The sequence below is a fragment of the Bos javanicus genome, chromosome 16 (assembly GCF_032452875.1).
Source record: "Bos javanicus breed banteng chromosome 16, ARS-OSU_banteng_1.0, whole genome shotgun sequence".
Taxonomy (NCBI): Eukaryota; Metazoa; Chordata; class Mammalia; order Artiodactyla; family Bovidae; genus Bos; species Bos javanicus.
This window is the reverse complement of record NC_083883.1, coordinates 51,020,797-51,048,413: the sequence shown is the minus strand read 5'-3', so window position 1 is coordinate 51,048,413 and position 27,617 is coordinate 51,020,797. Positions and strand designations below refer to the sequence as shown.

Here is a 27,617-nt window from a genome sequence, read left to right as displayed (position 1 = left end):
GGGGGTGTGGACATGAGGGACACAGGCTGGGCGATCTATAAGGCTTGTTCAGTCCCAGGTGGGTGCTGCCTCTGTGGCCAGTTAACTTTCAGAGGCTGGCCTCGGCTCCTGGAGGCCCAAGGCCCTTCTGCTCCAGCTGAGAAAGGGAATGGAGGTGGCAAGAGGAGCAATGGGCGGGGCAGGTGCTCAGAGCCCTGAAGCCCTCTCACTGTGCAGCCCCTCAGGCTGCCCTGGCCTGTCCAATGATGCTCAGGGGCCCAGCCGGACAGGCGGGAAGACCTGTGAGGGGTCATGACCCAGGGCAAGTAGGGCTCTGATCAGACCCCTGGAGCCCTGCTGGGTGTCTGGGCTGGGCGCCCTCTGCACAGGGAGCCCCAGACCAGCCAGGACAGTGCTGCCTTCCCACCAGGGAGAAGGGGAAGACAAGGGGCGGCCTGGGCAGACCTCAAAAAGGTAGCCACAAGAAGCTGAGCCGTGCCAGGGGTTGAGGGCAGTGTTGGGGTGGAGGTGGAAGAGCCCTGGAGGAAAGGGCCTCTCAGTCAGGGACCACACAGTGAGCAGGCCTGGCTGGGCCCTCTGCTCCCCCTGGCGGCCACTCACAGGAAAGCCGGCCCTTCTCTGCTGGCCCAGTAAGAGCTCTGAGATCCACCCAGGAGCAGGGCCAGTACTCAGGTCACCCGGGGTGGCTGCTGAGGTGCAAGACATGTCGCACACCTTGGGGTTCGGTGTAGGTCCCAGACCACCGAGCTGAGGCTCCTGGAATGGGGTACAGGGCCCTGGCTCCCCAGGCCCGGCAGCACAGGTGTGAGGGGGTCTTGGGGAAAGAGGACCAGGCCCCGGTCCCTGCAGGGACAGCCTCGCTGGCCTTCCTCAGCCGGCTTGTCCTCATGTTGCTGGGTTCTCCAGCGGCCCCGGGTGCTGGGCCGTTGGTCCTTCCCAGTGCAGAGGGCTGTTCTGAGGCTGGAGCCGTGGTGGCAGGGCCTCACGTAACTCCTCACTCCCGAGACCCTGGCACACGCAGGCAGCCTCACAGCTCCTGCACATCCACTTCTGCAGCGACCCAACATCTGCAGCTCATGTCCGGCGCAGCCTGAGGGACGGGTCCGGAGGGAGAGGAGTAACCTCCAGAGCCGGGCAGGGCTCTGAGCCTGGACGCCCACGTGGTCAGAGGTGCTCTGAGCAGGAGAACAGACCCATCACTAAGCCCAAGGGCCCTTGAGGGTCCTCGAAGCCAGGGCGTCCTCTCAGCAGGCTCTTGAGTCAGGACAGCTGCTCAGAGCCCAGTCTGTCCCTGGGGCCATGGAGGGCAGGCGTGGGGGGAGGTCTTCTCCAGACACTCTGGAGGCCACCTAGGGAGAGACCCCACTGCCGGGCTTCCCAGGAGGGTAGACAGGCCCCCGTCACAGGAAACAGCAAAGGCAGAGGCACTCCATTCTCACTCTGGAAGCTCTATTTGCTGCGCCCCGACCTCGGCATCCTGTCAGAGGCGGATATGTATATATATTTATATATATATATGTATATATATATAAAAGATTATTTAACAGTTAAATAGATTCCAATACGAATGTCTCATGGGACAAAAGTTGTGTCTCCCACCACGAACACGGCAGCATTAAAGGAACACTGAGCCCAAGGCCATGAGCACTGGGCCCACCCCGGCGCACCCGGCTCCGAGTCACTGAAGCACAATATAAATATTTTGATTTGAACACGGTTCCCTGTTGCAGTCGAAATACATTCCTGACGCGTGACCAGCAGAGTAGCCCGGGGGCCGTGCCTCACTCAGCTGGGACCTCATACTTGAAGATGACACTGAAGAGCTGGCCGCCCAGCCGCTCAGCCAGCCAGGAGTTCTTGATGACAGCCAGCTTCAGGCTCTCGCAGCACAGCGCCGCATGGTAGTTGGTATGGACGGCACGGCCCATGCCCTCAATGACCACCAGGTCGGCACCACGCTCCCGCACCAGCACGGCCAGCCCCTTGTCCAGGCGGCTTTGGGGAGGAAGGAGGCAGTGAGGGAGGTGCAGGCAGGGGCCTCGAGCCCTGCACTGAGTCACACCCCGCCTCCTGCCAAAGGCAGTGACCCTGAGCTCACCAACTTTGTGGGCCCTGAGTCCAGCCTGCTCCCCAGACAACCAGCCAGGCAGCCGCCCTCCCAAGACCTGGGGATCAAGGCCTCGGGGACTTGCGGCAGCTGTGCTCATTTCTACAAGGCGGCTTGTCCTGAAAACTGGGCCTTCGTGATGCTTTTCTATTTGCATGGGGTTTTACTGTCCCCCCCACCCAGGGAGGGATGAAGTCGACACCAGAGAGGTGTCACAAGAAGAGACGGAGAGGCTGACACCCAGAGTCCCATGTTGCCTTTACATGGGTGGCGCCACCTTCTAGGAGCCCTGGATGGAGAGCTCTATAGCCATGAACTGATTATCTGAGAGCAACTACCCCCGGTGGGGAGATGGCCCTGCCACTTACAGGGGGACAAAGGGCCCCTGCTCCCTCCACCCACCCTCGCAGGTCCCCTGCCACAGGGCTGCGGCCGGCCCTGCTGACTTCTGCCTCGCCCAGGGGGCCCAGGAGGCCTGGGAGTGGAGGGCTACCTACCTGAGGTCCAGGCATGGGGAGCTGGAGCCTGTCTGCACCAGCAGGAGCCTCTCTTCTCTGAGCGCCGAGCTGCCGAGCATAGGGGTCGGCACTGTGAGGTGACACCCCAGGAAGCTGCCCCCCCGCGCCCCTGCCCCTGCCCCCTCAGGGTGCCGGGCCCAGCCTCCCACACAACTTACTGGATGACGGGGTCCATGGCTGCAATGCGCTCGGCCACAATGAGGGATTCGCTATAGGTCACGTCGTTCAAGGCGGGTCCTGAGTTGCACGCCAGGATGACCTGTGGCAGGATGCCCAGCTCTTTAGCAACCATGATGGTGCCAGGCCAGCCTGGGCTCACCTGCCCGCCCCGCACCCCTCCACCCTGGGGGCGCTGCTGGCCAAGAGCATGGCTTCTGGCGACCTCTCACGGCCTGGACAGCTCTCATGTCAGGCTGACCAAGGTCAGGCTGACATAAGCCCTGGAACCCGACACGTGGGGTGTCTTCCTCTCCTCCCACCCTGCCGCGGCCTCCCTGGCACCTACCTGCGCACGGAGGAGCCCAGGGCAACGCCAACCCCACCGGGCGCAGGCGCGTGGGGCAAGGGTCCTGCCGTGTGGCCCCTACACTCACCTCCGTCCCTCTAGAGAGAAGCTCCCTGACAAAGGGGAAGACTCCCAAAATGACGTCTACTCCACTGTTATCTGCGAAAATTAAGGCACATTTGTGAGGGGGCCCCTGTAAGACAAAACCAGGACGTTCAGTTGGGAACAGGCGCGTCCAAGCGTTCCAGACACCTCCACAGTCCACTCCCCACAGCTGGGCAAGGGCTGCCAGGTTTGCCAGCGCCGGGGGCATGGGGCAGCCCCGGCCTCTTCCAGAACAGCTGGCCTGAAGGACCTCTGAGCTGAGGCCAGCGGCCTGATGTCTGTCCTGTGGGAGTCAGGCTCGGAGCAGGGAAGTCACCCTGTACTCCCAGCTTGGGGGCGGGGGAGACTGGTGAGCCCTTGGCTTACCCCGGGTCCCCCCTGGGCAGCTGTGCGTCCATCCCCTGCACTGCCGCCCGTCCTAGGAACCCCGCTCAGCCCCCTGCCCCCAGGCCCCGAGGGCACAGGACAGAGGTGTGGCGGCTGTGTACCTTCAGTCTCTGCAGCCATTTGCTGTAGGAGTCCACGAGCCAGGGCCGCTCTGTGGGAACAGGGACGAGGTCACCCACTGCCCGTTTCTCACCTGCCCCCGGCTTGGTTGGGACACGTGGCCCCCGCTACTCTCCCCCGAGTCTCCAGACCAGAGGCAAGCCCTGGGTGCCCCTACCTTGCAGCTTCTTTTTTGCCTCCTCGAACCCAAACTGCGGGTCAGACTCAAGGACACTGCACGGGGAGGAAGACACAAACAGTCACCCAAAGTCCAGACCTTAGCTTAGCCCTGACCTCAGCCCCCAGTCTCAGCTCCCTGACCGTAGCCTCTGACCTCAGCTCCGCTCCCTGATCTTAGCTCCGACCTCAGCTCCCTGACCTAAGCTCCCTGACCTTAGGCCCTGACCTTAGGCCCCAGACCTCAGCTTCCTGATCTTAGACCCTGAACTCAGCCCTGGCTCTCACACCCCCGACATCAGCTTCCCTGACCTCAGCCCCGACCTCAGCGCTGGCTGCCTGAGGCCCCGAGCTGGACGAGCGCACGGTCACCATCACTGCTGCCGCGTCCACCGGGGAGGGGGAGGTGTACAGGAGCCTCCGTGCTGCGGCCATAGGCCAGGCCCTGGGCAGTGCCGGCCACCAGCCTCGCCCAAGGGGTGGCAGGTATGTGGGCAGGAAGGGAGGTGGCGGCTCTCCGAGGAGCCCGGGTCCAGAAGCACCCAGGGTTGGACCGGGTGAGGCCCCTGCATGGCAGTGCCGCTTCTGTGGAGACGGAGGTGAGCCCAGGGAAGGCACTGAACGGGGGATGGGGGTCCTGGGAGGCGCACCCCGTGACCCAGGGCTGCTGAACTTGGTGAGGGACATGCTTCCTCCACACACCCTGTACCACCTCCATCTACTCTACATGGCCACCGTAAACGTGGAGTTTCCCACTGAAAAAACTCACACGCCTGCTCTCCTATGGATGGGAAGGCTGACCCCCGTGCCTGTCCCGTCCACTCCTGAGGCCACAGGTGTCCAGCAGGGCCTGAGCTGTACCCCATCTGCTGAGACCCACTGCTGGTGGGCCAAGCTGAGCCAGCTGAGGCAGGGGTTAGGGCCACCCAGGGCCACATGTGGCCAAGGGGTTGCGGCTCTGAGCCTGAGCTGGAAAGAGGGGGCGGGACAGGCCAGGGGCGGGGAGGCACCTACTCAGAGACGGCTTTTGCACCCCAGTCAAAGACGTTGCCAGCCAGCAGCCCCTTCACCAAGGCCAGCTGCCTCTCCTCCCAGTCCAGTGCGTCCAGGGCACTGACCACCCTCTGGAAACACTTCAGCGCCACACCGTTGTCCTTCTGCTTCACCTGCGGGGAGACACATGTGAAGACACGGGCCAGCCTCCCCCAGCCCCCAGCACCTTGCTGGGACCTGCAGGAATACCACCAACCGTGGGCCTGCTCCCTAGGGGACAGGAGACCCCAAGTGCCGTCATCACAGGAGACCAAACAAACCCAGGCCACGTCAGTTTAAAAATGGCACTGACGCACGGCAGTGGGGGTGGGAGAGCCAGGGGCGCTGGTGTCGGTGCAGGTTTCAACTGCACCCTGAGGGCTGGGGCCCAGGGGTGACTGTGCCATGGCCAAGGGCAGGGCAGAGCAGAGAAGAGCCAGGGCGGGGGCCCAGATCCTCATGGGCACTGCTGATCTGACCATGAAACCCTCAGCACACAGATCCCGTCCCAGACCCCTGTGTGCTGGGGAGGGTGGTGGGCAGAAGCCTGTGTGTCATGCTGGCCCTTGACCCCTCCCACTGCTCCTGGGCATGTGGCCTCCTGGTCAAAGAGCCCAAGGAGGTGCCTCCAGGCCGCCCACCATGCCCTGGAAGGCCTGTCAGCAGAACAGACATCCTCAGGCACCAATTCTGAGCGTCCAGGCCGACCTCAGGAGGCGCCATCACCCACAGCCATACCAGCTGCTCGTCAGACCCGCGACTCTGCTCTGCTGAGATAGTCACCATGCTGCCTGCGATCGATCCACAGTTGATGCTGCTGACAGGCTGCCCAGGGCTTCTAGGGGATGAGGCCTCACCAGGGCGACTCTAGGGTACAGCCTGTTGCCAGGACCCCGCACCTCCCCATAAGCATGCACCCGCTCACCCACGAGAAGGCAGTGCTTACCTTGGAATAGGGGTCTGGGAAGTTAAACTCGTTCAGACAGTGCTCTCTCGTGTCCAGGAGGCTGCGCACAGTCAGGGTCCCATAAGCGCTGGGGACAGAGCCAGGTGGAAAGTGGCTCAGTGGGCTGGACAGCCAAGTACCTGCCCATTGCGCCCTCCACCTCCAGAGATGTCCTCAAGGTGTCAGATGCCAATAGGAGAAGCCCAGGAAGCCAGTGGGTGGTGAGGCTGAGTAGGCACCGGGCTGTGCTTAGGGCCCCCAAGCGTGGGGGAAGGGCACCCAGCTTCCGGAACCTGGCCTGGGTGGGTGCAGGGGCCACTCACAAGGGCTGGTGCCGCAGCGTCTGCAGCTTGTTCCAGTACTTCTGCCGGAACTTCTCGGCCCTCTCGGCTGCGTCCACAGAGCCCGGTTGGCTTGCCACAGCACGTTTTACGACCTATCAAGGACAGGGTGGCCAGAGGTGCTTAGGGCAGCCCCAAGCCCATGGATGGCAGGCTCACCCGCCTGCCATGGCAGCCACTGGGGGCTTCCCCTGCCATTTGGAAACGGGGTCGCCACTGCCCTGACCCAAAGCTCATGTTCATGTCCTCCGATATGATCCCCGGGGCCCACCGGCCACCAGCTCCCATCTGGCCAAGGGGACAGGCAATTCTGGACCATCCTCCGAGTCCGTGTGGGCAGGGTGGGACCCTCACTCTGAGGACAGATCCCATGGGCCTCTCTCAGGGGCTCCATGGAGGAGGTGCTCCTAGGGGGCTCTGTGGCCTTGAGACGTGACTAGCCTGAGTCCCAGGACCGGCTCCTGCTGCTCCTGTGCCTCTGCAACCCGCCTGCCTTCTCAGGAAACACGGGTTGCCAGGCGAGCCCGTGAGGATGAGCTTCGCTGACACCATGTCCCAACCAGATACGACGGAGAGCCACATTTCTGAACTATAAACAATGCTGCAAATAAACATCTCCTGGAAAAGTCCCTGTCCTTCACCATGCCTCTAGTGACCCCTTGGGAACCCGAGGCATTCAGAGATGGCCGTGTTCAAAGGCCCACAGTCACCTTTCCTGACGGTTGGGTGTCTTACTCCTGGGGGGACGTCCAGCTCTGTCCCCATCCCTCACCCCACCCCTACCCCACCAGCTCTGATCCTCACCCCGTCCAGGGCCTCCTCAAAGCAGGTGAGCCAGTACTTGCGGGCCAGGGCGTCATCCGTGAGGTCAACTGTGTCGGGTACATAGGAGGATGGGTCCAGAAGGAGAGGCAGGTTGACCAGTGGCCTCTCCAACCGATCCATTTCCAGCAAGTCGAACTGGAAGGATGAGAAGCAGGTAGGTCCGTCAGCCATGTCTTTTCAGAAAAATCAAAACCCGCTCCTGCAAGTTCAAGAACCGGCTTCTCTGCACAAAGGGAAGCTGTCCCATGGTAAGTGGACAGCCCCATTCCCCCCATCTCTGGGCCCCTCACGTCCTCTCTCAGGTGGGTGTCCCCTCCACTTGTCGGGCCTGAGCCTGACGCCCTGACCTCCTGGACACCCTCTGTTCTCCTGCTGCACCCTGTGTGCTGTGCTCTAAGCTCGGGACCCTGTGCACACAGCCACCTGCCTGGTCCTCACCTCTCCTACTGGGGGTGCCACTGCCACCATCCTCACTCCCTGCCCAGGGGGCCCGTCCTGCAGCTCCTGCCCAGAGCCAGTTCTCCAGCAAGGACACACTGCCCCTCCTGAGGTCCCAGTGCCAAGCCACTGCTCCCACCACGCTGAGAGGGCCTGGACACTCGAGGCTGACGCCAGTGTCATGGGAATAAAGGGTTCCATGTACTCGGCCCTGACCTCAGATGAGAACTGGGGTGGGCAGCCATTCCAAGGCCACAGGAGCGAGCTCGGGCTCGCCCGCCAGGTGCCCCCACAACCCTCCAGGGAACTGCCCCCCTAGGAGTGCTTCTGACGGGCCCACTAGTGGGTTGGGGCAGCAGGTGTGCTTGGAGCCAGGGATGGTCGGGATGAGAAGATCCACCCCATGAGGGAAGGACTGGTTTCGAGGATGCCCCTGAACGTGTGTTCAGCAGAGTGAAAGCTGCCGTGTTCCCAAGGGGGTCAAAGGTGGCGGTCTCCAGCTGGGCCGGCCTGCAAGGGCTCCCCCACCTCCCTGATGGGTGGGAGCTCAGATCTGAGCTGGACCTCATCTAGGCCACGATACTCAGAGAAGCATCTCTAGGACACAGTGGGGATCCCCACACCCACCCGAAAGGCTGCAGGGAGCCCAGCACACCAGATGGGCGCAGGTCCTAGAGGGTAACTGTGCGCACGTTAGGGCTGGCTGAAGGGTTTCTAGCCTTCCCACCTGCCCATTTAGTTTTGCAACCTGTAGAGCAGGGATCTGCATTGCCTGCCCTCCGAGAATCAGAAACGGGGCCTGGAGGATGTTGGGCCTTCCTCTGAAAATCAGTCACAGCACTGACCAGGCCTGGGCCTCACCACCCCTGCCCTAGGCACCTGCACTCAGAAAGGACCCAGCTACCCTGCATGGCTGGGCTGGGTGTAAAGGACGCAGCGTGGAGCATGGGCCTCGCCTGGGAACCAGGGCTGCCACATGTCGGGGGCTCCCCCAGGAGAGAGACATGGATGATGCACATTCTCACCATGTTTATGCCAACTTTTTAGAAACTACATCCACAAATGAAAAGCAGTCATTCCTCCAAACAGCCCACAGGCTTGTCCTGAAGGAGGCGCCCCGACCCGCAGGCCCAGACCCGGCTCCTGCAGGCTTGGCCTGTCCTCCTGCCCCATGTGGTTCTCACAGCCGCTCCTGGGCTATTTGGGATGTGCTGTCAACAAGCCAGCAACAGCGTTCAAACAGTGCCCTGGGCCAGGGTGGGTCATGTGAGACTGCCCAGTCCCACCTTAAAGCCCCACTCCACATCAGCTTCACAGGCCTCCTCAGCCCAAGGGGAGACTGAGCAACAGGCAGTATTTCCCAAGGACAGCAAGCTCTGCACGCCAGGGACTGCCGGGGAGCTGTCGTGCAGAGAACATGACTTAAGAGAAGGGGTCCCACTGGGTTTTCACTTGATTGTGCTGTAAATGGGCCAGAGCTCTGGAGAGAGATCCCCAGCCTCCCTAAACTTTATCTTTGTTCTGCAGACACGGGAAGGACTGCATGGCTCTGGGGCTCCAGCTAAATGTCTGTAAAAGCTGAGATGTTATAGAAGGAAGGAGGAAAGTCAGCTGCAGGTACAAACATCACTCTTCAACCCCCAGAGTATGTGGTTTGAGACCGGCCTGCACCAGGAAGGGGCAGGATTGAGCCTGGCTGCAGCAACACAGGGCCTCTCTTGGGGGACCACAGAGAGTCCACAGAGGTGGCGCACGTGGGACCCAAGGCCCCTGACTCCGTACTCACAGTGCCGCTCCTTGCCCTCTGGGTGGGGCAGAGCTCGGGCGATGAGCTCATGAGCCCGGAGCTGCCGGCGTAGTTTTCTCCCCAGCTGTACTGGTTTGGGTCTGCAGGACAAGAGACCCAACGTCAGGGGGCGAGCAGCTCGGCAAGCTACAAGCCGGGGATGGCTGGGCCACATCTGGAGGACCAGCCACTGAAGGTCTCCCTGGTGCCAGGCTGTTCTGCTGTGCTATTTCTCATGGGCTCAGAGACCTGGCAAGATAATCACTGAGACCTTTCCAAGCTTCTGAAAGGCCTCCCTGGTTTATCTCATCTCACGTAAGAAACTGGACTCAAGGACACGGTGAGGTCAGCCCATGCCACTCTGATCGGTGTTGATCCCAAAGAAGCCTGCCTTGCGCTTCTGGGGACAGAATCACACCTGCGACTCCTTCACGTGTCCTTCAAAGAGGACAGACCAGAAGCACATCTCAACAGCTGGAGAGATGGTGGCAAGGGGCCAAAGGGTGCAGGAGGGCCAACGTCACGTGTGTGGAGCCTCTGCATGAAGCCCGCCATGCACGAGGATCCTGTGGGCTGATTACATGGCACCCATGTGAGTTGGTTTCCACTGGCTCCTCAGCGATCACAGGAAAAGTTCCTGCCACTGCTGGGAGGGGCCCATGAAGCCCCCACATCCCACTCACAGCCTCCCTGAAACCTCCCCTTCTGGCATTGCTGGACACGGGCCAGGACCCATAGCCGGGCTGCACTCACTGTCTTGCTCGGCTCCTTTGAGGAAGGCTCCGATGGCGCCCAGGTAGCCTTCGTGCCTCAGGAACAGTGCCTGGACCTCCCCCTGCCACAGAAACAGCCCTGAAGCCAGCCTCACACACACAGCACTTGGCCCAAGAACACACATCCACCTGAGGCAGGAGGCCTCCCTCCCAACACGGTGAAGCCTGCCCACAGTGCACTGGCCCCCGGGACTGTACGCACACATGGAGTTTAAAAGCCTACCACCTAGAGCATGTGGAGCGTCTTCCACAAAAACAGATAGCCACCCAGTTTCCTGTGCCCACCAGGTACAACACGCCCCCGCAGCACCCCAGCCTCAAAGCTCACCCAGAGCTCTGTGAGAGGCAGTCCCTGGACCTCACCCTTAGCAACACACCAAACTCAGGGACGGCCACGGCGCCCCAAACACAGGACACCCAAAACTAGAGGGTGGGAAGGGGCTGCGGGCTGGTGTTTGGGGCACTCAGTTTCTGGTCCTGCCTCGCTGCCCCCTCCCCTCAGGCCTGCTAGTTTTAGAGACACGGTAGAGGGGAGGCTGGGCTGAGGGCGGGCAGGGCCAGGAAGGCAGTGCAGCTTGTTACCTTGGAGAAGAAGTTGATGCTGTAGGTGATGGTGCGCATGGTGACCGGATGGCCGCGGATGAAAAAGCCGCCAAAGTACACGCGGTCCAGGCAGTGGAGCCTGGCGTAGAGGCAGGCGAGCTGCCCGATGTCATTGCTGATCATGTGCAGCAGGCTCTTGGCCATGTCCTCCTTGGAGAACTCTGGGGGACGGAAGCAGTGCGCTGGGCAGGCAGCCGGGTGGGCGCTGTGCACCGCGGTGAGCGAGAGCAGGCGCAGGGCCAGTACCTTGGTCCGCGGTGGCAGACTTCCCGAAGCTGCTGGCGATGAGGTTGCCACTTAGCCCCAGGGTCTCGTGGGCCCCTCCATAGATGTCCTGAACCAGCATGTCCACATTCGTGTGCTGGCCTCTGGAGGCCAGCTGCAGCAGCTCATCAAACTTCTGGGGGACAGAGCAGATGGGGCTGTCAGGGACCGCGAGCTGGCGGAGCTCCCCAGCCAGCCCCACAGCACGTGAAGGATGCCAGCCGCCAACCGGGGCCATCTCAAGACATGGCCCTGGGGGCGCGGGGCAGGGGGAGGTGGGCATCCTCTTTGGAGCACCCAGCCGGGTGATGCTCTGGCCATTCAGATGCCCATCCTCCTGAGGCTAAGTAACAGGAAGAGACCAAGGGGAGAGCCACTTGCACACAACCCCCGCCAAGCACAAGCCCCAACCCCACAGCCTTCCCTTTCTGGAGGGAACTGGAGCCAGAAGCATCCAACCCTAGTAGCCAAAATACCTTTGTCTTGGTGAGCAGAGCCCCAAGCCCCCAGAAGGTGCCGCCCCCGATGGAGCTGCCGCCAATCCACTCGAACCTGTCCTCTGTCTCCACCTGGAGCAGAACAAGGGCAGATGCATCAGCAAGCAGGCCCCCAGCCACCGGCCAGCAGGTCCTGCGGCCAGCAGGTCCTGCGGCCAGCAGATGTGGCGACTCGGGGTATCCCCTACCCGTGTTACAGCCCTCTTGGAGGCCAAGTCTGGGGACGCTTGGCAGGTGCTCATGGTGGGAGTAGAGATGCTACCTCCCACAGCCAGCTGGTGTCCAGCACTCTGCCTGTGGCCCATGAACACCAGAGCCAGGCCCAAGTGTGCCCGTGTCCCTATGCCTAGCACAGCTCTGACACATAGTCAGGGCTCGACACGCCACTGTGGAAGCCCCGCCCTCTTCCACAAGCCAGGCCACACCTTCACGATAGAGACCCCTGAGCCGATGTTAACCAGGAGATATGGGAAGATGTTGGGGTGGTTCGTCTGAAACCGGAACTCAGGGTCGGAGTCTTTCTGGTACACGAAGGCTTCGTGTGGGATGTTCTTCAGCACAAAGTTGCAGCCCTTGATCAGGCAGGTCATCACATCCTCCTTGTCAACCCTGAGAGAGAAGGGCCCGCTCACTGGAGCTGGTGTGCCCATGGACCCCAGAGCCTCCATCCAGTGGGCCAGGGAGCCTCATGTCACCACGGGAGCGGGCAGACTTGGTCTCGGGGTTCCCCTCCCTTTCAGCCCTCGCCCCCCCACTCCCCTGCACAGTTCCCTTCCTGAGGTTTGGCCACCCAAATCCCACTGCAGCTGGCCCAGAGCCTGACCTCAGGCCCATGGCCCCTGGCAGCTCCCCAAAGTCTCACTGTGGTCGTGGGGTCTCAGGAATCCCCAGAGCAGGGAGGAGGGGGTATATAGCAGCTGGGCCACTGTGGTCATTACTTCAGAGCCCGACCCATGAGCCGAGGCCAACCAGCCTCTGAGCTCTCACCGCACCCCATCCCAAGGTCCATACTTACTTCAACTGCAGCTTTTCTTCGATGAGGTCTTTGAACTTGTATGCCCCACCCCCAGTCGCCTGGATGACCTTGGTCTCAGTGTTGACGAGGTGGTCTTTAATGAAGTCCAGGCAGGCTTCTATGTAGGTGTTTTCAAACTTGACAAAGTGCAGCCTGGCGGTTACCTCCTCTTGGACTGAGATCTCATAGGGTGGCTCGTGGTCCTGCTCTGTGTCCTGGGGAGAAGTTGGGGGACCGCGTGTGTGCATTGCCTTGGGGAGGGGGCAACGCTGAGACACAGCCCCAAGCGCCCACAGCAGTGCTGACGCATGTGGGAGCCAGGGGCATGAGCGGGGGCAGAAGGGGAGCTGAGCTAGGAGGCACAGAGGGGTGTGAGCATTCAACAGTGCCAGGGCCTGCCCAGGCCCCTCCCATAAGCTCACCTTGCCAGAGTAGTCGAAGGACCGCACCTTGGCGACTTTGTGCTGCACGGTGGAGTAGTAGGCCAGCTTGGTCAGTGACCCGCCTGCGGGGGAGACACGGACGCGGCAGATTCAGGAGCGGCTGGAAGGGACCTGAGGCTGCCCCTCCACAGGCCCTCCTCTGCCAGACCTGGGTCCTGCCCACGAGGTGTTTGGTGCTACTTGAACTTGAAAAGCCTGCAGGGCACCAAACAGAGGAAGGGAGTGAACTATGAGACCCCAACCCTTTGCCTTCCTTGAAAAGAAAGGTCTGTTCTTCCTCAGAGCCCAGCTGAAGTGGTAACTGTCTGTCTCTCCTAGAGGAGCAAAGAGACAGGGCTGCTTCTGGGTGACCTCAGTGACTGCTGGTGGTTTAGGAAAATTCGGTTTCAAGCTTTGATCATGAGGATGAACCAAAGGAAAAAGTTGATGAATCTACTGTTTTCACTGAAAAGCACACCCTTGACAGTCCATGGAGAAGCGGTGGAAGAGGCGCTAAAAGGAGCATTTATCAGAGTGGACAGGTTGGGGAGGGACTGTTTTCACCAGGAACATGGAAGGAAGGGCCCCGGGAGCAGCCACCCGAAGCCTGGAGTCGCCAGGGAGATCAGCAGCAGGACTCGTTAACGCCCCTGGCATGTGACCGAGAATGGAACATCAGGAAGCAGATGAGGCCTTTGGGCAAGTTAAAAAGATGCCCAGAGTGGTCCTTTCTGGAGTCAGAGAGGAGGCATCAGGGAGGCTCCAGGTGATGCAGGGCTGTGAAAGCAGCCAACCACACACAGAGTAGAGAGAGGCAAAGGCTCAGCTCTGCAAAGCGACTTCAGAACAAACTGTGCTTCTCAGAAGGCCCGACAAAAATAAGGAGGAAGCCCTCGTCATGAGAGGAAGGTTAAAATCATCAACAACCATTGTTTTGTGACACAACACCAAGGGAGCATACAGGAAATGCTCAAGTCACAACACGCATCTGGAAACACCCCTGTACCCGAGGGCCACGGCTCTTCCAGGTAACAAAAATCAAAGCCCCATTTCTGAGACCAAGCGCACTGTCCTGGTTGGAGCCGCCCACGTGGCAGCGTGGACAGGGCCTCCAGAGACATCCTGTGAGCCAGCCTCATCAGGCACGGAGGGGCCCACGTCCAGTTACTGAATCCACTGTCCTGGGCTTGCTCCCATCCCGAGGCCATGAGCTTAAGACACAGAACTTGGCTTTAAGCCTCCTTATCCCTCCTCCCTGCCCCCAATCCCAGCTTGGCCCGCAGCACCTTTCACTGAAATGCCTGTTGCCGGATTCACCTCTATGAACAAATCCTTTCCTAAAAAGAGGCAATACAGGACCTCCCTGGAGGTCCAGTGGGTAAGACTGCTCCCCACCCGCCGGTTCAATCGATCCCTGATTGGGGAACTAAGATACTACATGCCACATGGCGTGGCCAAAAAAAATCATGCACACACCGGCAAATGCAAAGGGATGAAGACCTATCTGACAAGCTCATCAGAAGTTACTATCAACAGACTCTCTGGTCACAGAAATCCAACTGCAGATGGTGTGTTCTCCAGGTCAGCTACATATCACAGCCATGACTGTGATGGTTTGTGGGGGACCCTGGGGGGTGTGGTTAGCTGGGTTCTGTGCACTGCACATCATGTGCACCAAGTGGGAGAAGCCTGGCCCTGCCCAGACTTGTCACCCAGCCCTGCTGAGAGCAGCAGAAGGGGTCAGTGGTGTGGGTGCAGCCTTTGCTCTGTCTGAGCCCAGATATGCTCACAGGGCAGCATGCAGGAGCCCGCGGGGACCAGGAGATCCCGGCTGCTCTCAGGTCCCCTGGGATTAGACTGCACGTCAACCTGTCCTCCCCCTGGCTCCACACGCCACAGCAGACAAGGGCAGTGACCAGGTACACCCACACAGCACTGTGCTCTCTGGTGGACACCATGGGCTCTCCAGGCCTCCTGCCCACCCCACCCTCCCCACCTTGGGGCCCACAGCATCTCTGACTGATGGGAGGAACCTGAGCCAAGACCCGTTCATCCAGATCCCTGGGGGCCTGGGTGCGCAGTCCCTCCTCTCTAGGCACCCAGAGGTGCAGGACATCGTTGCACACATTCTCGCCCTGCGGCCCCTTCCGCTTCACCCAAGGAACCTTCCCCCGGCCCAGGAGAAACCTGGAGTCAGAGCTTCCCTGGTGGCACAGTGGATAAGAATCCATGTCTAGGAGACACAGGTTCGGTCCCTGGTCTGGGAAGGCCCCATGTGCCAAAGAGCAACTCAGCCCGTGAGCCACCATGACTGAGCTGGGCCTCTGCAGTGAGCTGCAACTAACTCCTGAAGCCTGAGCACCCCAGAGCCCATGCTCTGCAACAAGGAAAGTCACCACAGTGAGAAGCCTGCAACTAGACAAAGTCCGTGCAGCAACACAGACTGAGTGCAGCCAAAACTAAAACAAAACAAAAAGCTGGTGTCAAATCAGCTTCAAGTATGTGTTGATACAAAGCCTCCCTGAGGCTTTTGAAGCAGGGACTCCACCAGCAGACAGGGGTGCCCCACCACAGAGAGGAAGGGGCTCTCTGAGGACCCTGCAGCTGAGCCCTCCTGGATGGAGAGGCTTGGGGAGGGGAGACAAAAGAGGGAGCCTGCTTATAAACCGAACACTGACAAGCACTCTGGCTTTGCAGATTCCTGGCTGAGGACCACTGCCCCAAGTGGTCCTTCAGCAGCTAGCTGCACTAGCAAAAGTCAGTCCTTACTAGCAATGAACATGTCCTTAACAGACAGAGGACCCAGACCGGAGGTGGAGGGCGGCGGGAATGGCGGATTTCAGAGAGGAAATAAATACAAACACTGGAAACATCCCTTTGGGTCTGCCAAGGAACCTTGATTAGGGAGGACAGGCAGGCACTCCTCCCTTTGCAGAGACAAGCTGGGGCCACACCAAACAATCGAGGTAAGACCTGTGGCCAGGAACTTTTTGGGAGCACTTCAGAAACCAGTTAGGTGCGGCTGGCTGGAGCAGAACTCCCAGAGCTAGGGCAGCAGCAGCACCAAGTTTAGAAGCTCAGAGCACAGGACCAGTGGATTGGGGTCACCTCCGGAGTGAGCAGGGCTCAGAGGACAGCGGTAGGGCTCAATCGAGCCCCCAAGCTGGGCCTCCGCTCACCGTCTTCCAGCCCAACGTCCACGAGGGCATCGTTCTGGCAAGTCTCCCCCAAGGAGGACGAGCTCCCGCTCACAGAGCTGCCCATGCCCGCCCTCTGCTAGGCTCCGCCCGGCTTCGCGCTTTGCAGGTTGGGACTCAAGGCGCTCCCCACTTCCCTGGATGCCTTCCACCCAAGCCCCTGATTCCAGGGACTCCCAAAGACGGGGGGCGGGGCGGCCCAACCCCTCCGGGGAGGATCGCACGGTCAGTCCCAGCGTTTACTGAGCGGCCATGCCTGGCCAGGCGCGTGGGGGTCCCGGGCGCTCAGGCTGAAGCCTGGACTGGCCACTGACCAGCCGGGTCTCCGCGCCTCAGCGACCACATCTGAGAAATCGATCGCCGGCAGGCGTCAGCGCGTCGGGGAGGGAAGAGGGCCCCGTGGGGGTCGTGTCCTCCAAAACCCTGGCCCCAGATACTGGGTCCCCGATCTCCCGCCAGCGGGGAGACGCCCCGCGCGGCGGCCGAACCCCACCCCACCCCCGCTCCGAGGCGGAGTGCCAAGGCGGCCGCCCGGCTGCTTCTCCCTCAGGACTGCGAGCCCCGGCATGCCCTGCTCCGGCCACGCGGCGCCTGCTGGGAGCTGCAGTCCGGTCGCCGCGGCAAGGGCGCGCGCGCCGGCAGCCCACAGACTACAAGGACCGAAAGGCTGTACGCGCCAGCCGTCGTAGACCACAAGGCCCGACAGGCCGTGCGGCACCAGCGGCCCGCGCCCCGCCCTTCGTCCTTGCCACCACCCCGGCCCTCCGGCCCCGCCGCCCGCACCCACGCCTGCCCACGCCGCCCTTCTCCCTGTGCCAGCCCGCGGCGACCTATGTCTATGGCGAAGCGCTTGGCGTTCTCCAGGTTGCGGAAGATCTCGTCGGGGGGCAGCGTGATGCTCTTGTCCAGGCTGTCCCCGCTGCTCCCGCTGCCGCTCGCTCCACACTCCGCCATTTTGAAAGTGCCCGGCCAGCCTCATCAGCCATGGAGATATATGCGCATATATTTGACTGCTAAACGCCTCCCGCGCATAGATTATGCTAATGAGCGTCCGCGCCGGCCCCGCCCCTCCCGCCGCCGCCGCCGCCGCGGTGAAGACTGGAGGGAGGACACAGGCCGGCGGGCGCGGGTCTTAAGAGGGAAGACAGCGAGGCAACTGAACGCAAAACCTCTGGGCTGTCGTCGTCTCTGTTCTTTCACTGAGCTAGCTGGCTGCTGACCTCGTGTGATATGAGCTAGTGCAAAGAGGGCACCTGGAACGTGCAGACCACCAGAGAGACCAACTCCTGCACGCGAAGGTGCTTGTGACCCCACCAGACTGGTTCCCTAGGAGCACAGGCCCGTCGCTGCCAAAAATCCCATGCAAACGGGGAGAGTTGGGTACCTTGCTCTCTAGGGCCCCCTCCCCCACCCCACCGGGGTGGCAGATACCCTTGCAGCTGGACAAGTGTGTTTTGATGGCGAGATCCTCAGAGTGCAGGGGAAAGCATCTTCCTCGTGGAAGATGGAGTCTGTGGGAGTTTGCAGGGAACAAGCTGAGAAAGCTCCCAGATGGTGTTGGGGACAGACTTCAGGGCCCATCTCTGGAAACCCTGGAAGGCTTGGAGACTCTTAAGGGACGTGTACCCCTAAAAGGCAGTGGGAGCTTTGCGAAGGAGCCCAGGGTTGGAAGCAGACAGTATGTCAGGTACCTTTGGCACCTGCCTCCTCGGTGCCAAACTCCTGGGCCAGTTACTTTGGGTTTTGACCTCAGCCTCTGTCTGAGCATACCACAGGCTGCCTGGCAAGGCCCATTGGAACACAGACCTGTGAGCAGCACAGACTCAGAGCTCCAGGGTGATTCAGGCAGGGCTTCAGGAGAGGGAGGCAGCCTGGCAGGCTGGCCTGGCCACCAGGCTGGCCTGGAAACACACCCACAGGGATGGTTCAACCACGTGTCTGGCACACAAACAGTAAACTTGTGGGTGTGGGAGGGGCTGCTCCCAGGGCTCAGCAGGGACCCGAGGGCAGAGCAGCACTGTGCTCCTCTGGAAGGGGTGCTGTGGACCTCCCCTCCAGAGTGGACAGAAAGGGTTGGAAGGCGGGGCCAAGAGAGGTGCTGAGGAGGTAGGAGGGCCGGCCGGCCTGGGTGCTTCTGGGTCTCTGCAGACTCAACCAGCACCCTGTGCCTGCCTAAAAATAGACAGCTGCCCTTTCTGAGGCGAGGGCTGGCCCTCCTGTTGCCAGCACTGCCTGTCTCAGCCCTGGTGAGTGGTCAACCTGCAGGGAGGCAGGCCAGCCACCTCTGGGCTGGCCAGGAAGGTGCCCCAGGGGCTGGTCCAGGGACACAGGGGCTCCAGATGTGTGGGGAGGACCGTGGAGGGGAATGTCTTTCGTGTTTGGCACGACTAAACCCCTTTGACTGCGGTGAGAGTGCTTCAGGCTATGGGGTCCCTTTTAGCCTCCACTCTCACCCCCACCTGCAGAGAGCTAGTGAGAGGTCTAAGGCAGGAACCCAGGCGCCCCCCCACGCCCCCTTACTGCACAAGGGGACCCAAGGTGTTCAGAGACCCTCTCCCCTCCAGCCTGCCTCTCCCTTGCTTCCCTGACTCCCAGTCATTCCGGCCCCACCTACTTGTCCCCTCACTCCTCATTCCCAGCTTCTCTTCCCTCCCTGCCGGTCAACCCTGCTTCCTAGCACCCCTGCTTCTCCTCTGCTTCCCCCTCCTCCCTCCCTCCTCAGCCGGAGCCCAGCCCTTCTTCGGGTGTCCAGGGGGTCATTAGCAAGGACAGCGCCCACCTGTGGCTGCATATATCACAATAGTGCCTACTCCTCTGCATCCCTGCCAACCCGCCTGCCTGGTGGCTACCAAGGACATGTGTGCGGCACAGAGACAGATCGCGAGAGGGCTGAACAATCAGATTTTATTATCAGTCTCCAGAACAGCCCTGTGGTTCCCACATGACCGAGAGTTCAAATTCTGAGTACAAAGTCGTGCCCACGTGCACCCACCCACACAGAAATCCTTTAAGGATCATGGCGGAGACCCCCACCCGCCCCACGCAGCCCACTGTGAGCCCCGACCAGACAACCAAGCAGATGTAGGGCCTTTTGGCCTGGCTCTGCCTAGCCCCACGCCCATCCTGGCTGACGCTCTCCTTCCTATGAGGATACACCGTGAGTTCCGCCTTCACAAAAGGCAAATGCGGCCGGCAGCACCGGATCTGAGAAAGCCCTCTACACACAGCTCGGGGCGCCGGCTGGCCGAGCCCCGCCATCTACAAATATCATAGAACCCCTGCAGTGGGGACTTCCCAGAAGTCACTTGCTGAAATGCAAACATAGAGCAACCCCATAGGGTCAGACATTTGGCAGAAGACGGGCCCGATTGTCCTAAATGACAAGGACTCTGCACGCATTCTCTGAGAATGACTCTCCTGCTGGCCGGCCAGCCTGGAGAGAGAGAGCCTTCCGGAGAAGGGGTGCATCCAAGCCTGAGGCCGCACAGCCGATGGGAAGGCTCTTCCCCTGCCAGAGGAACGCCCCGGCCCTCTTGTCCTCGGGGCTGGGCGGCCGCCTGCGGTCTCGCTGGTCACCAAGGCCGCCAGAGGCCACAGACGGGTTGTCGAGCAGCGGCGGCAGTGGCGGCCTTGGCCGGAGCAGGCGCAGGCGCGGGGCTGGGCGCCTTGGGCTCCTTGGCGGGCGCAGCGGTTGCGGCCGGGGGTCGCTGGAAATGGTACAGCAGCTTCATCTGCGTATCGCTGGCCGCGTGCAGCGTCAGGAACTGCACGGCCTCCTGCAGGCACCACGAGTAGCCTTCGCTATAGTCCTGGTGCAAGCTCTTGGGGCCGGCGGCGGCGGCGGCGAAGGCTGCGGGGAGCGGGGACCGCGGTGAGCGGGGGCCGGGGCCCGGGGACAGCGGTGAGCAGGGACCGCGGTGAGCCGGGGCGCGGGGAGCGGGGGATTGGGCAACGGGACTGGGGGCGCAGGGAGGTGGGCAGCGATGAGCAGGGCGCCGGTGAAAAGGGTCAGGGAGCGCGGGGCGGCGGTGAGCCGGTCGCGCGGCCCGACTCCTGGACGCAGGGCGGCTCACCTTTGCTGTGTTTCAGGTAACTGACGGCCATCTCCAGGATGTCGGCCTTCTCCAGCTTGGAGTTGGGCTGGTGGCGCGCGAACTCCTGCTCCAGCAGCAGCTTCAACTGCTCGATGCTGCTGTTGATGCGGTCGCGGCGCATCTTCTCCACCACCGGTTTTCGCAGCTGCAGGCGGGAGGAGGGGGCGTCAGCCGGGCTCGGGCCACGCCAGCGCAGGGGTCGCGGGGACCGCGCGCCAGACCGGCCGCGCACTTACTCGGTTTTTCTCTTTGGGGCTGAGCAGCTCCACGGCCACGGTGCTGGGAGCCATGCCTGGCGCGGGGAGAGGCGAGGTGGCAAGGCGGCAGGGAGCGGAGCTGGCGCGTCCCGGGCTGGCGCGGATCCCGGCCCCTATATAGGCGCGGGCGGCGGGCTGGCGCCTGGGGCCCGGGTGCCGCGGCCGTTCCCACACTCCGCGGCCAATGACGGCGCGGGCCGCACAAAGGCGCCGGCCCATTAGCGCACGCTAAATTGCCTGTGAATTGGCGCGGGCACAATGGGCGCTCCCCGAGGAGCAGGTGGGCCGCGCGGCACAATGTCCGGGCTGTGGGAACGCGCTCGCCCTCATTAGCATCCCGGGGCCTGATGCTGGGAGCCCCGCGCCTCAATATGCTGCCTTTTCCCAGGCCGCAGGGACGAGGGCGGGGGGCAGGAAGGAGCGGCGCCCTCCCCGCCCCTCGCCTCCCCAGTCCCCCTCTCTCCTTACAGCCCCCTCCCCAGCGACTCCGCGCTGCTGGCTTGCAGAGGACAGGAGCGCAGATACGGAGAGAGCTCTAGAATGTACAAGTGCGGCAGCTTCCAGAGGGATGGACACCCTCCCAAGCAGGGACCTGCTGCCCTCAGGGGAGGGGTAACGGAGGAAGCAGATACAGCCACCTCCCTCTGCTCAGGTGGAAGGGGGGCTCTCAGCATCAGACCTACTGGCATATGTGGCAAGTCCCCAGGCTGTCACCTGGGACATGTGACTTAAGAGCTGGAAAATGGGCCGCTGCACCTCCTAGGCTGGGCTTTGGGTAGCTTTAGGGAGCCAGAGTCCCTGAGATGCCTTCCAGGAGCTTCTGCGCCCCCTCCTCTGGGGAGCTAAGGCTTATCAGGCTGTAGCATCTGGGGTGCTCTGAACCAACAGGTGGCCAGCGTGGCCCCACCCCACCCCCATCTGGCTGGCCGTCACAGTGGCTCCAGGCATGCTCCTTACAGGTGTGTGGTCACTGCTCCTGTGGGACGGGGGGAAAGCCTCAGCCACGTGCTGTCCTATTTCAGCCCTGGGGGCACCTATAAGGTCTGCTGTCCTTAAGCACTTTGCCAGTGGTGGGGAAGGGGTGCCAGGAGGCAGATATGAGGCCCCGGCCTGGAGCTCACACAAATGCTGTACCAGCTCAGACCCACTAGCGGAACCGCTGATCCTGGTCCCTGGTCAGCCCAGCTGAGGGCCAGTGACAACTTGGGGGCCAGCCCCACCCTGGGTCCTAGGGGAGTGGCTGCTTGGAGCACCCCTCCACCCAGAATAGTCACTGTCCTCTGATTCTCTGCAGCCAGGAATCCCGTTCTGTAGGGACTGAGCAAGGGGGTGGGGCTGGGCCTGCCTTCTAGGGGCAGGGCAGGATCCAAGAAGGTCTAAGGGGGAGCAGGGCTTCAGTCCTGGGAGCCAGCAGTTGGCATCAGGGCACATTAGCTGGAGTTCAAATCCAGGAGCACAGTTCCCTGGACAGCAGCCACCTCTGAGTGCGGCTGGGAATCGCAGGGCCCTAACAAAGGTCTTGGCAGGGACTCGCAGCTTTGAGTGGCCTGCTTGGTGGACCTGCTCAAGAAGTACGTAGCACAGGAAGCCTTTGGTGACCCAGAGAGGGCCCTGTCTAGGAAGCAGGAAGATAGTGGGCAGGCTTGGCTTGGAGTCAGCCCAAGACAGCCCTGAGAGCCCCTGGTCACCGCTGGGATGGATTAGGTGAGGGGCTCTGGGGGTGGAAATGTCAGATGACTTTGGATCGAGATAGAAGGCAGCCCACCTTCACCCTTTGGCACTTGCTTCTCCCCTGAAGCACCTCTCCTGAAGGGGACACAGGCCCAGGTTGGCTGTGGGATGCAGGTGACCCTGAGGTTCCTGCCTTGGGCCTGGGCTCCTCTTTGAGCAGGGGGACCCCTGCCACAGATATCTGGCCATATCTGGTTGATGCCAAAGGGCAGAGGGTACCTGGGCAAAATGGGGGTGGGTGTGCGGAGGACAGAGGCTCTGTGCTTTGCTCCACAGTCCATCTGGCAGCTCCCACAGGCTACAAGGGGGACCTGGTGACGCTCAGCCAAAGTAGGGCTTGTGCTGGGCAGCTGGCCTGCTTATGGACTCCCTGGGGGCCAGGCTGTGGGTGGAGAGCAGAGTGGCTGAGTCTCCTGTGTCCCCATTCCCACACCCTGCCAGCCCAGCACCCGGTGCCAAGGAGGAGCTTGGTCAGGAAAAGGGAACGCAGGAGTAAGGGGTGGGCTGTGGCTGCAGCCCCCACCTGAGCCCACATATGCCTGACTGTCCGGCTGCTGGCAGTGGCGCCCCAGAGTCCTGCCCAGAACTGAGAGCAGCACCCAAGCTGGGACCTGTCCCCTGCCTCCTGGCTTTGGAGGGGCAGTTGTCTGGGGGTGTGTGCCCTGCCCTGGCTGCCTCCCCTGAGCCAGCTTTTGGCCCAGAGGAGACACGTGCCAGCAGAAGTGGTCCGGCCCCCACCACCCCAACTGTATGCCCACCTGCAGTGGGCCGGGGTGGAGGTGAGGGTGGCGGGTGGTCTGTGGGGGAGATGCCTCCTCCCTCCCTCCACCCCCTCCCCCTGACAGGAGCAGCTTTGATCCAATTTTGAGTTGTGGGAAATATGAAATGAATGGTGTTAAATCTCAGCCCGGCCGGATGAAAGGCTCGCTGGCTCCCTCCCCGCGTGTGGGCCAGATGGCAGCGCGGCCTCCGAGGCACACGCCTGGCCTTTGTGGGCCGCTTAACACTGTGAATGGGGCCAAAGTGTGGGAAAGTCGCTGGGCTCCCGGCTCACACGTCCGAGGTGAGTGGCCCAGCAGCCTGGGGGGGCTGCCGAGGAGGGAGGGTTTGGGGGCAGGGGGAGAACCCAGGGCTGCTCCTGGCTGGCAGTCTTAGCGCAGAGGCAGCCCAGGGTGTGGAGGGGATCAGATCCTTTGCCTCGGCAGCCCCCAGCAGCTGGGGAGGAGAGAGGGGAGCGTGTCTTGCCGCCATCCTGGAGAGCTCACTAAGTCTGGGGTGGGGTGTCTGGGAACAACCACTGAGGCACCTTGCTGTGGATATGGAGGCTCAGGCCAAACACACTAGCTGGGTGTGATTATGTTAGAATTCGGTAATCTAGGACCACAACCCATTTCTAAGTAACCCACACCCCAAGTCCACCCCTCCCAGGCTGACTGCAAAGCCAAGAGCACCATGGTGGGGGTGGGGGCGGCGCGTGCTCCAGAGGCATCTGCTCCCCGTGTCCAGGGAGGTCTTCTTGTTGGGAGGGCAAATGGTGCAAGTGGTGTGGAAAACAGTGTGGCTGTTCCTCCAAAGTTAAACAGAATCACCACGTGACCCCGCAATTCCACTCGTGCTCTGTACCCAAAATAATAGAAAGCAGGGTCTCAAGGAAACCCTTTGAAACGTGTTCACGGCAGCATGTTCACAGTTGCCAAGAGGCAGAAACAACCTGTGTCCATCAGTGGGTGAACGGGTAAGCAAAATGTGATTCATCTGTATGACAGAATATGGTCCGGCCTGAAACGGAGGAGGTCCTGACACCTGTTCCAACGTGGATGGACCTTAGGACACGAAGCTCAGTGAAATAAACCAGACACAGGAGGACACATCCTATGTGATTCCACGTCTCTGAGGTCTCTGGAGGAGTCAAAGACACACAGGCCAAAGCAGGAGCATGGGAGTCGGGGGAGGGGGAAGGTGTGGGGATTGAGTGAGTGATGAGGACAGAGCTTTGATCTGGGAAGGTGAGACCATTCTGGAGACATAAACAATGTGAATGTGCTCAATGGCACTGAGCTGTGCACTTGAAAATGGTTGAGACGGTACTCCACTGTTACGTGTGTTTCACCACAGTTTAAAAACATATATAAACAAGGAGGACTGCTTGAAGAAGAGCCACACATTCACTCCTGCCCAGCCTTGCATTTGGCCCCAGGCGACTCTGCCCCGGACCTCCCAGTGCCCTGCAGGCAGGACTGGTCTGGAGGGGACACTGCCATACCCACTGGCCTCTGCCCAGCTCCAGACTGCCTTCCACCCTGCCTGGGGCCAGATTCCCTAACAGGCTGTGCCGTCCACAGGGCTGTATGAAGCCCCAGTGTCTCAGGTACAGGAGGGTTTCCTCCTTGGCATGTGGGGCGTGGGCAGGCTGGGGCAGGTAAGGAACAAGGCTGGTCTTCTGGGAAAGCAGGGATTCCACTATCCACAATGGTGCCCCCACATCCAGGGCCACCACAAGGACCCCAGGCTGTGCACAGGGCAGAGATGGGTGCCCCCGGGGTTGTTCTGTGCCATGGCCCTCGCCCTGGGCTCATCCAAATGCAGCAAGTGCTGTGCCCCCTCCTACTGCCTAGTGGCTTCCAGCGAGTCCCTGGCCAGCCCTCCATCACCACCTGGACCACCTGCTGTGACCCCTGAGAGAGCACCCAGGACAGCAGGGAGGCGCCCAACTCATCTCCCCAGGTGTGAAGGGACAAGGCTGCCACTCAGAGTCACCCCCAGCCAGGCAGGCCCCTAGGGGCCCTCGATGGCCAGGGTCTACAGGCTGCTGAGTCTGTCTAGGGGTGGGGAGGGCATTGGGGTCTCTCTGTGGGGATCCAAGCAGTGCTCGATGGGGATAACAATTTCAGTTTTTCAGCATCTACTAAGCACCACACAAGGACTTCCAAGGGCTTCTTAGGACTGCCCAGGGAGGGGACTATCCCTTCCCTGTTTGACAGGTAGCAACCAGGGGGTCATAGAGGTTAAATGTTGCTCATGGTCCCATGAACTCAGAGACAGCTGACATGATGGTGACGGTGGTGAGTCCACGTTTTTGAGCATTTATTACTAGGTACGAGGCAGGGAGAGCCCATAGGCACATCGAGAGGTTGCTGAGGCCACACGGAGGATGAGGGTGGGAGCTGGGACATGGACCTGCAGAGATGGGGTTGGGGAGGGGAAGGAGTGCAGAGTCAGGGCTGGGGGCCCGGGGCCCGGACGTGAGTGGAGCCTGCTGTGGAGATGGGACTGGGGAGAGGCAACATACTTCCCCCTCCCTTACCCCCGGGTGTGTGCGAAGGGGCACATTGATCGCTCCCTGGATCCCTGGCTGGAGCCACGCTCCAGATGGCGAGTGGCCAGAACTCTGGACAAAGGGCGGCCGCAGCTCCCAGGCAGGCTGCGAGGCACGCGGGCTGCCTTTGTGGCTTGAAGGTGGAGGGTCGGGAGTGTGGGAACCTCTGGCTGCGTGGCCACACTGCACTGCAGTGGAGGCGCTCTGGGGGAGGAGTGCTCTGGGGTGCGGGAGCACTCGGCCCTCCACTGTCTGCTCTCTTCCACCCTAGCTCCCCGCACCCCCGGAACCAGACCAGAGAACTGGATGTGAGAGGAGGCTCTTCTCCCCTCTGCCCACTGTGGATGCTTCCCTCTCCTTCCCTGGGAGGAGACACCTGGATGATGTACCTGGCCTGAGAGGGGACTGAGGCCTGGCCCCTGTCCTGGGGCTGGAGCAGGGCTAAAATTGGGGCTGGGAGACCTTACACGTAGGAGGTCACTTTGAGGGAGTAGTTAGCCTACCATGGAGTTACAAGGAAGAAAGAATGTCTACCTGACATTAGCAGAGAGGTTGGGGGAAGCTTCCCAAATGCTGACAGTTTGGGGCCAGAAACTTAGTTTTTCTTCTGTCTGCTTTCTTCAGATTTTCTGGAAGGAGCATCAGCTGCTTGTATAATTTCTAAATGGGCACATTTAGGCTCACTCACGGAGAAGGCAATGGCACCCCACTCCAGTGTTCTTGCCTGGAGAATCCCAGGGACGGTGGAGCCTGGTGGGCTGTCGTCTCTGGGTCGCACAGAGTCGGACACAACTGAATCAACTTAGCAGCAGCAGCAGCAGCAGCAGGCTCACTCATGGCCCCAAGGAGCATGGGGAGTCTTGGGGAAAGCTTGAGACACTGACATTTTTCAGAAGAGCCCTGGATTTAGAGGGCTGAAGAGAAAGGTGGGGATACCAAGGGAGGACTTTCTGGAGGAGGCGGTGCCCAAGGAGGTCCTTGAAGGGAGACTAGCTGTGTGCCTGGTAAGGAATTCTGAGAAGCTCTATCTAGGTAAAGAGATTGGGGGGATACAGACTTGGGGGTGAGCAAGGCAGGGATGGGTAGTCTCCAGGTCCGGCTGGAGGAGGCTTCCCCATGTGTGTGCCATGCATGTGTGCCCTGGCATGTACACCATGGATGTGCACCCATGCCTGGGCTCTGGAGGTAAAGGGCCTGGCACTGCCCCCAGCCCCTCAGCTTGGCTTGCTTCCCTTGGTAGGTCAGTGTGTGTACGCACCTCAGGCGTCCTCTCCTCCCTCCTGCAGCCTGGCATTAGGGGCCCCAACTGGAGGAGGACCCGAGTTGGGCTGGATGCTACTCTGGGCGCCCCCTCCTGAAGCAGGTGAACTCGGGGCCCTGGGTGGGTGTGGGAAGACCTTGTCTCTTAGCAGCCCCCATCCTCACTGTCTGGGGGTCAGTGCCCTCCCCAGGGCGGCACCACGGCTCAGCCAGGCCTCCGGCAACATTTAGAGGCAGGAAAGATTATCCCCATCTCACAGGGGAAACTGAGGAGTTGAGAGTGCCATGGTCCACCACCACCCTACCTGGGGCTGGGCCGTGGTGCCGGGCCACATGGCGGGTCAGTCAGCCCCCCTAGCCCAGAGGGGCTGAGGGTTCAGGGTGTCTGGGGAGGGGCCTCTCCCCAAGCACTACACTCAGAGCTCAGGACCAGCGCTCCTGGGTTATGTTGGACCTGGGAGGTGGACCGGAAGTCCGGGGATGGCAGGTGAGGGGATGTTTTCAAACAGCAGGAAACCCGAGGCCCGGGGTGGAGGGGGCGCACAGATGCCTCCTCCTGTCCCTCAGCCTGCAGCCCCCATAGTAGAGGCCAGGTTTCAGAAAGGGGGCCCCCAGCCCTCTCCCCAGGGCAGTTGGGGTTCCACAGACAGCTTCTTGGCCAATTCTGGGTGCTGCTGGGCGGGGATTCCAGGGGTTACCCTCTTCTGCTCCAGGACAGAAAGCAGGCTGCAGGGGGTGATTCGGGAAGTGGGGTGGTCTGCCATACTCTCTCCACAGCTCCTCCTCCAGTCAACCTGGAGGCCGGGCCACTCCAGCTCACAGGGCACTAAAGTAAAGCTGGCATTTCCTGAGCGCCCACCGCGCGCCGAGCCAGAGGAGAGGCTTGGTGTCTGACTCTGGGATCCAAGGATGATTATTATCA

At 61.3% G+C, this 27,617-nt stretch overlaps 2 protein-coding genes across 2 annotated transcripts; both read right to left on the bottom strand.

The window, feature by feature from the left end:
* Positions 1 to 1,432: 1,432 nt before the first annotated feature.
* PANK4 (pantothenate kinase 4 (inactive)) lies at positions 1,433 to 17,027 on the bottom strand. The gene is made up of 19 exons (XM_061382988.1): positions 16,868 to 17,027; positions 12,841 to 12,923; positions 12,419 to 12,633; positions 11,829 to 12,012; positions 11,383 to 11,475; positions 10,889 to 11,042; positions 10,622 to 10,803; positions 10,020 to 10,101; positions 9,267 to 9,367; positions 7,022 to 7,177; positions 6,200 to 6,312; positions 5,877 to 5,964; positions 4,913 to 5,064; positions 3,900 to 3,955; positions 3,724 to 3,773; positions 3,219 to 3,323; positions 2,784 to 2,884; positions 2,605 to 2,673; positions 1,433 to 1,995 (listed from the first exon to the last, which is right to left on the bottom strand). The coding sequence occupies exons 1-19, from the start codon at positions 16,989 to 16,991 to the stop codon at positions 1,782 to 1,784; spliced, it is 2,322 nt and encodes a 773-aa protein (XP_061238972.1). The 5' UTR covers positions 16,992 to 17,027; the 3' UTR covers positions 1,433 to 1,781.
* Positions 17,028 to 18,924: 1,897 nt separating this feature from the next.
* On the bottom strand, positions 18,925 to 21,305 carry HES5 (hes family bHLH transcription factor 5). Its single transcript, XM_061382989.1, has 3 exons — positions 20,368 to 21,305; positions 20,111 to 20,276; positions 18,925 to 19,887 (listed from the first exon to the last, which is right to left on the bottom strand). Exons 1-3 carry the CDS (start codon positions 20,605 to 20,607, stop codon positions 19,610 to 19,612), a joined length of 684 nt encoding a protein of 227 aa, XP_061238973.1. The 5' UTR covers positions 20,608 to 21,305; the 3' UTR covers positions 18,925 to 19,609.
* Between the last annotated feature and the right edge of the window lie 6,312 nt (positions 21,306 to 27,617).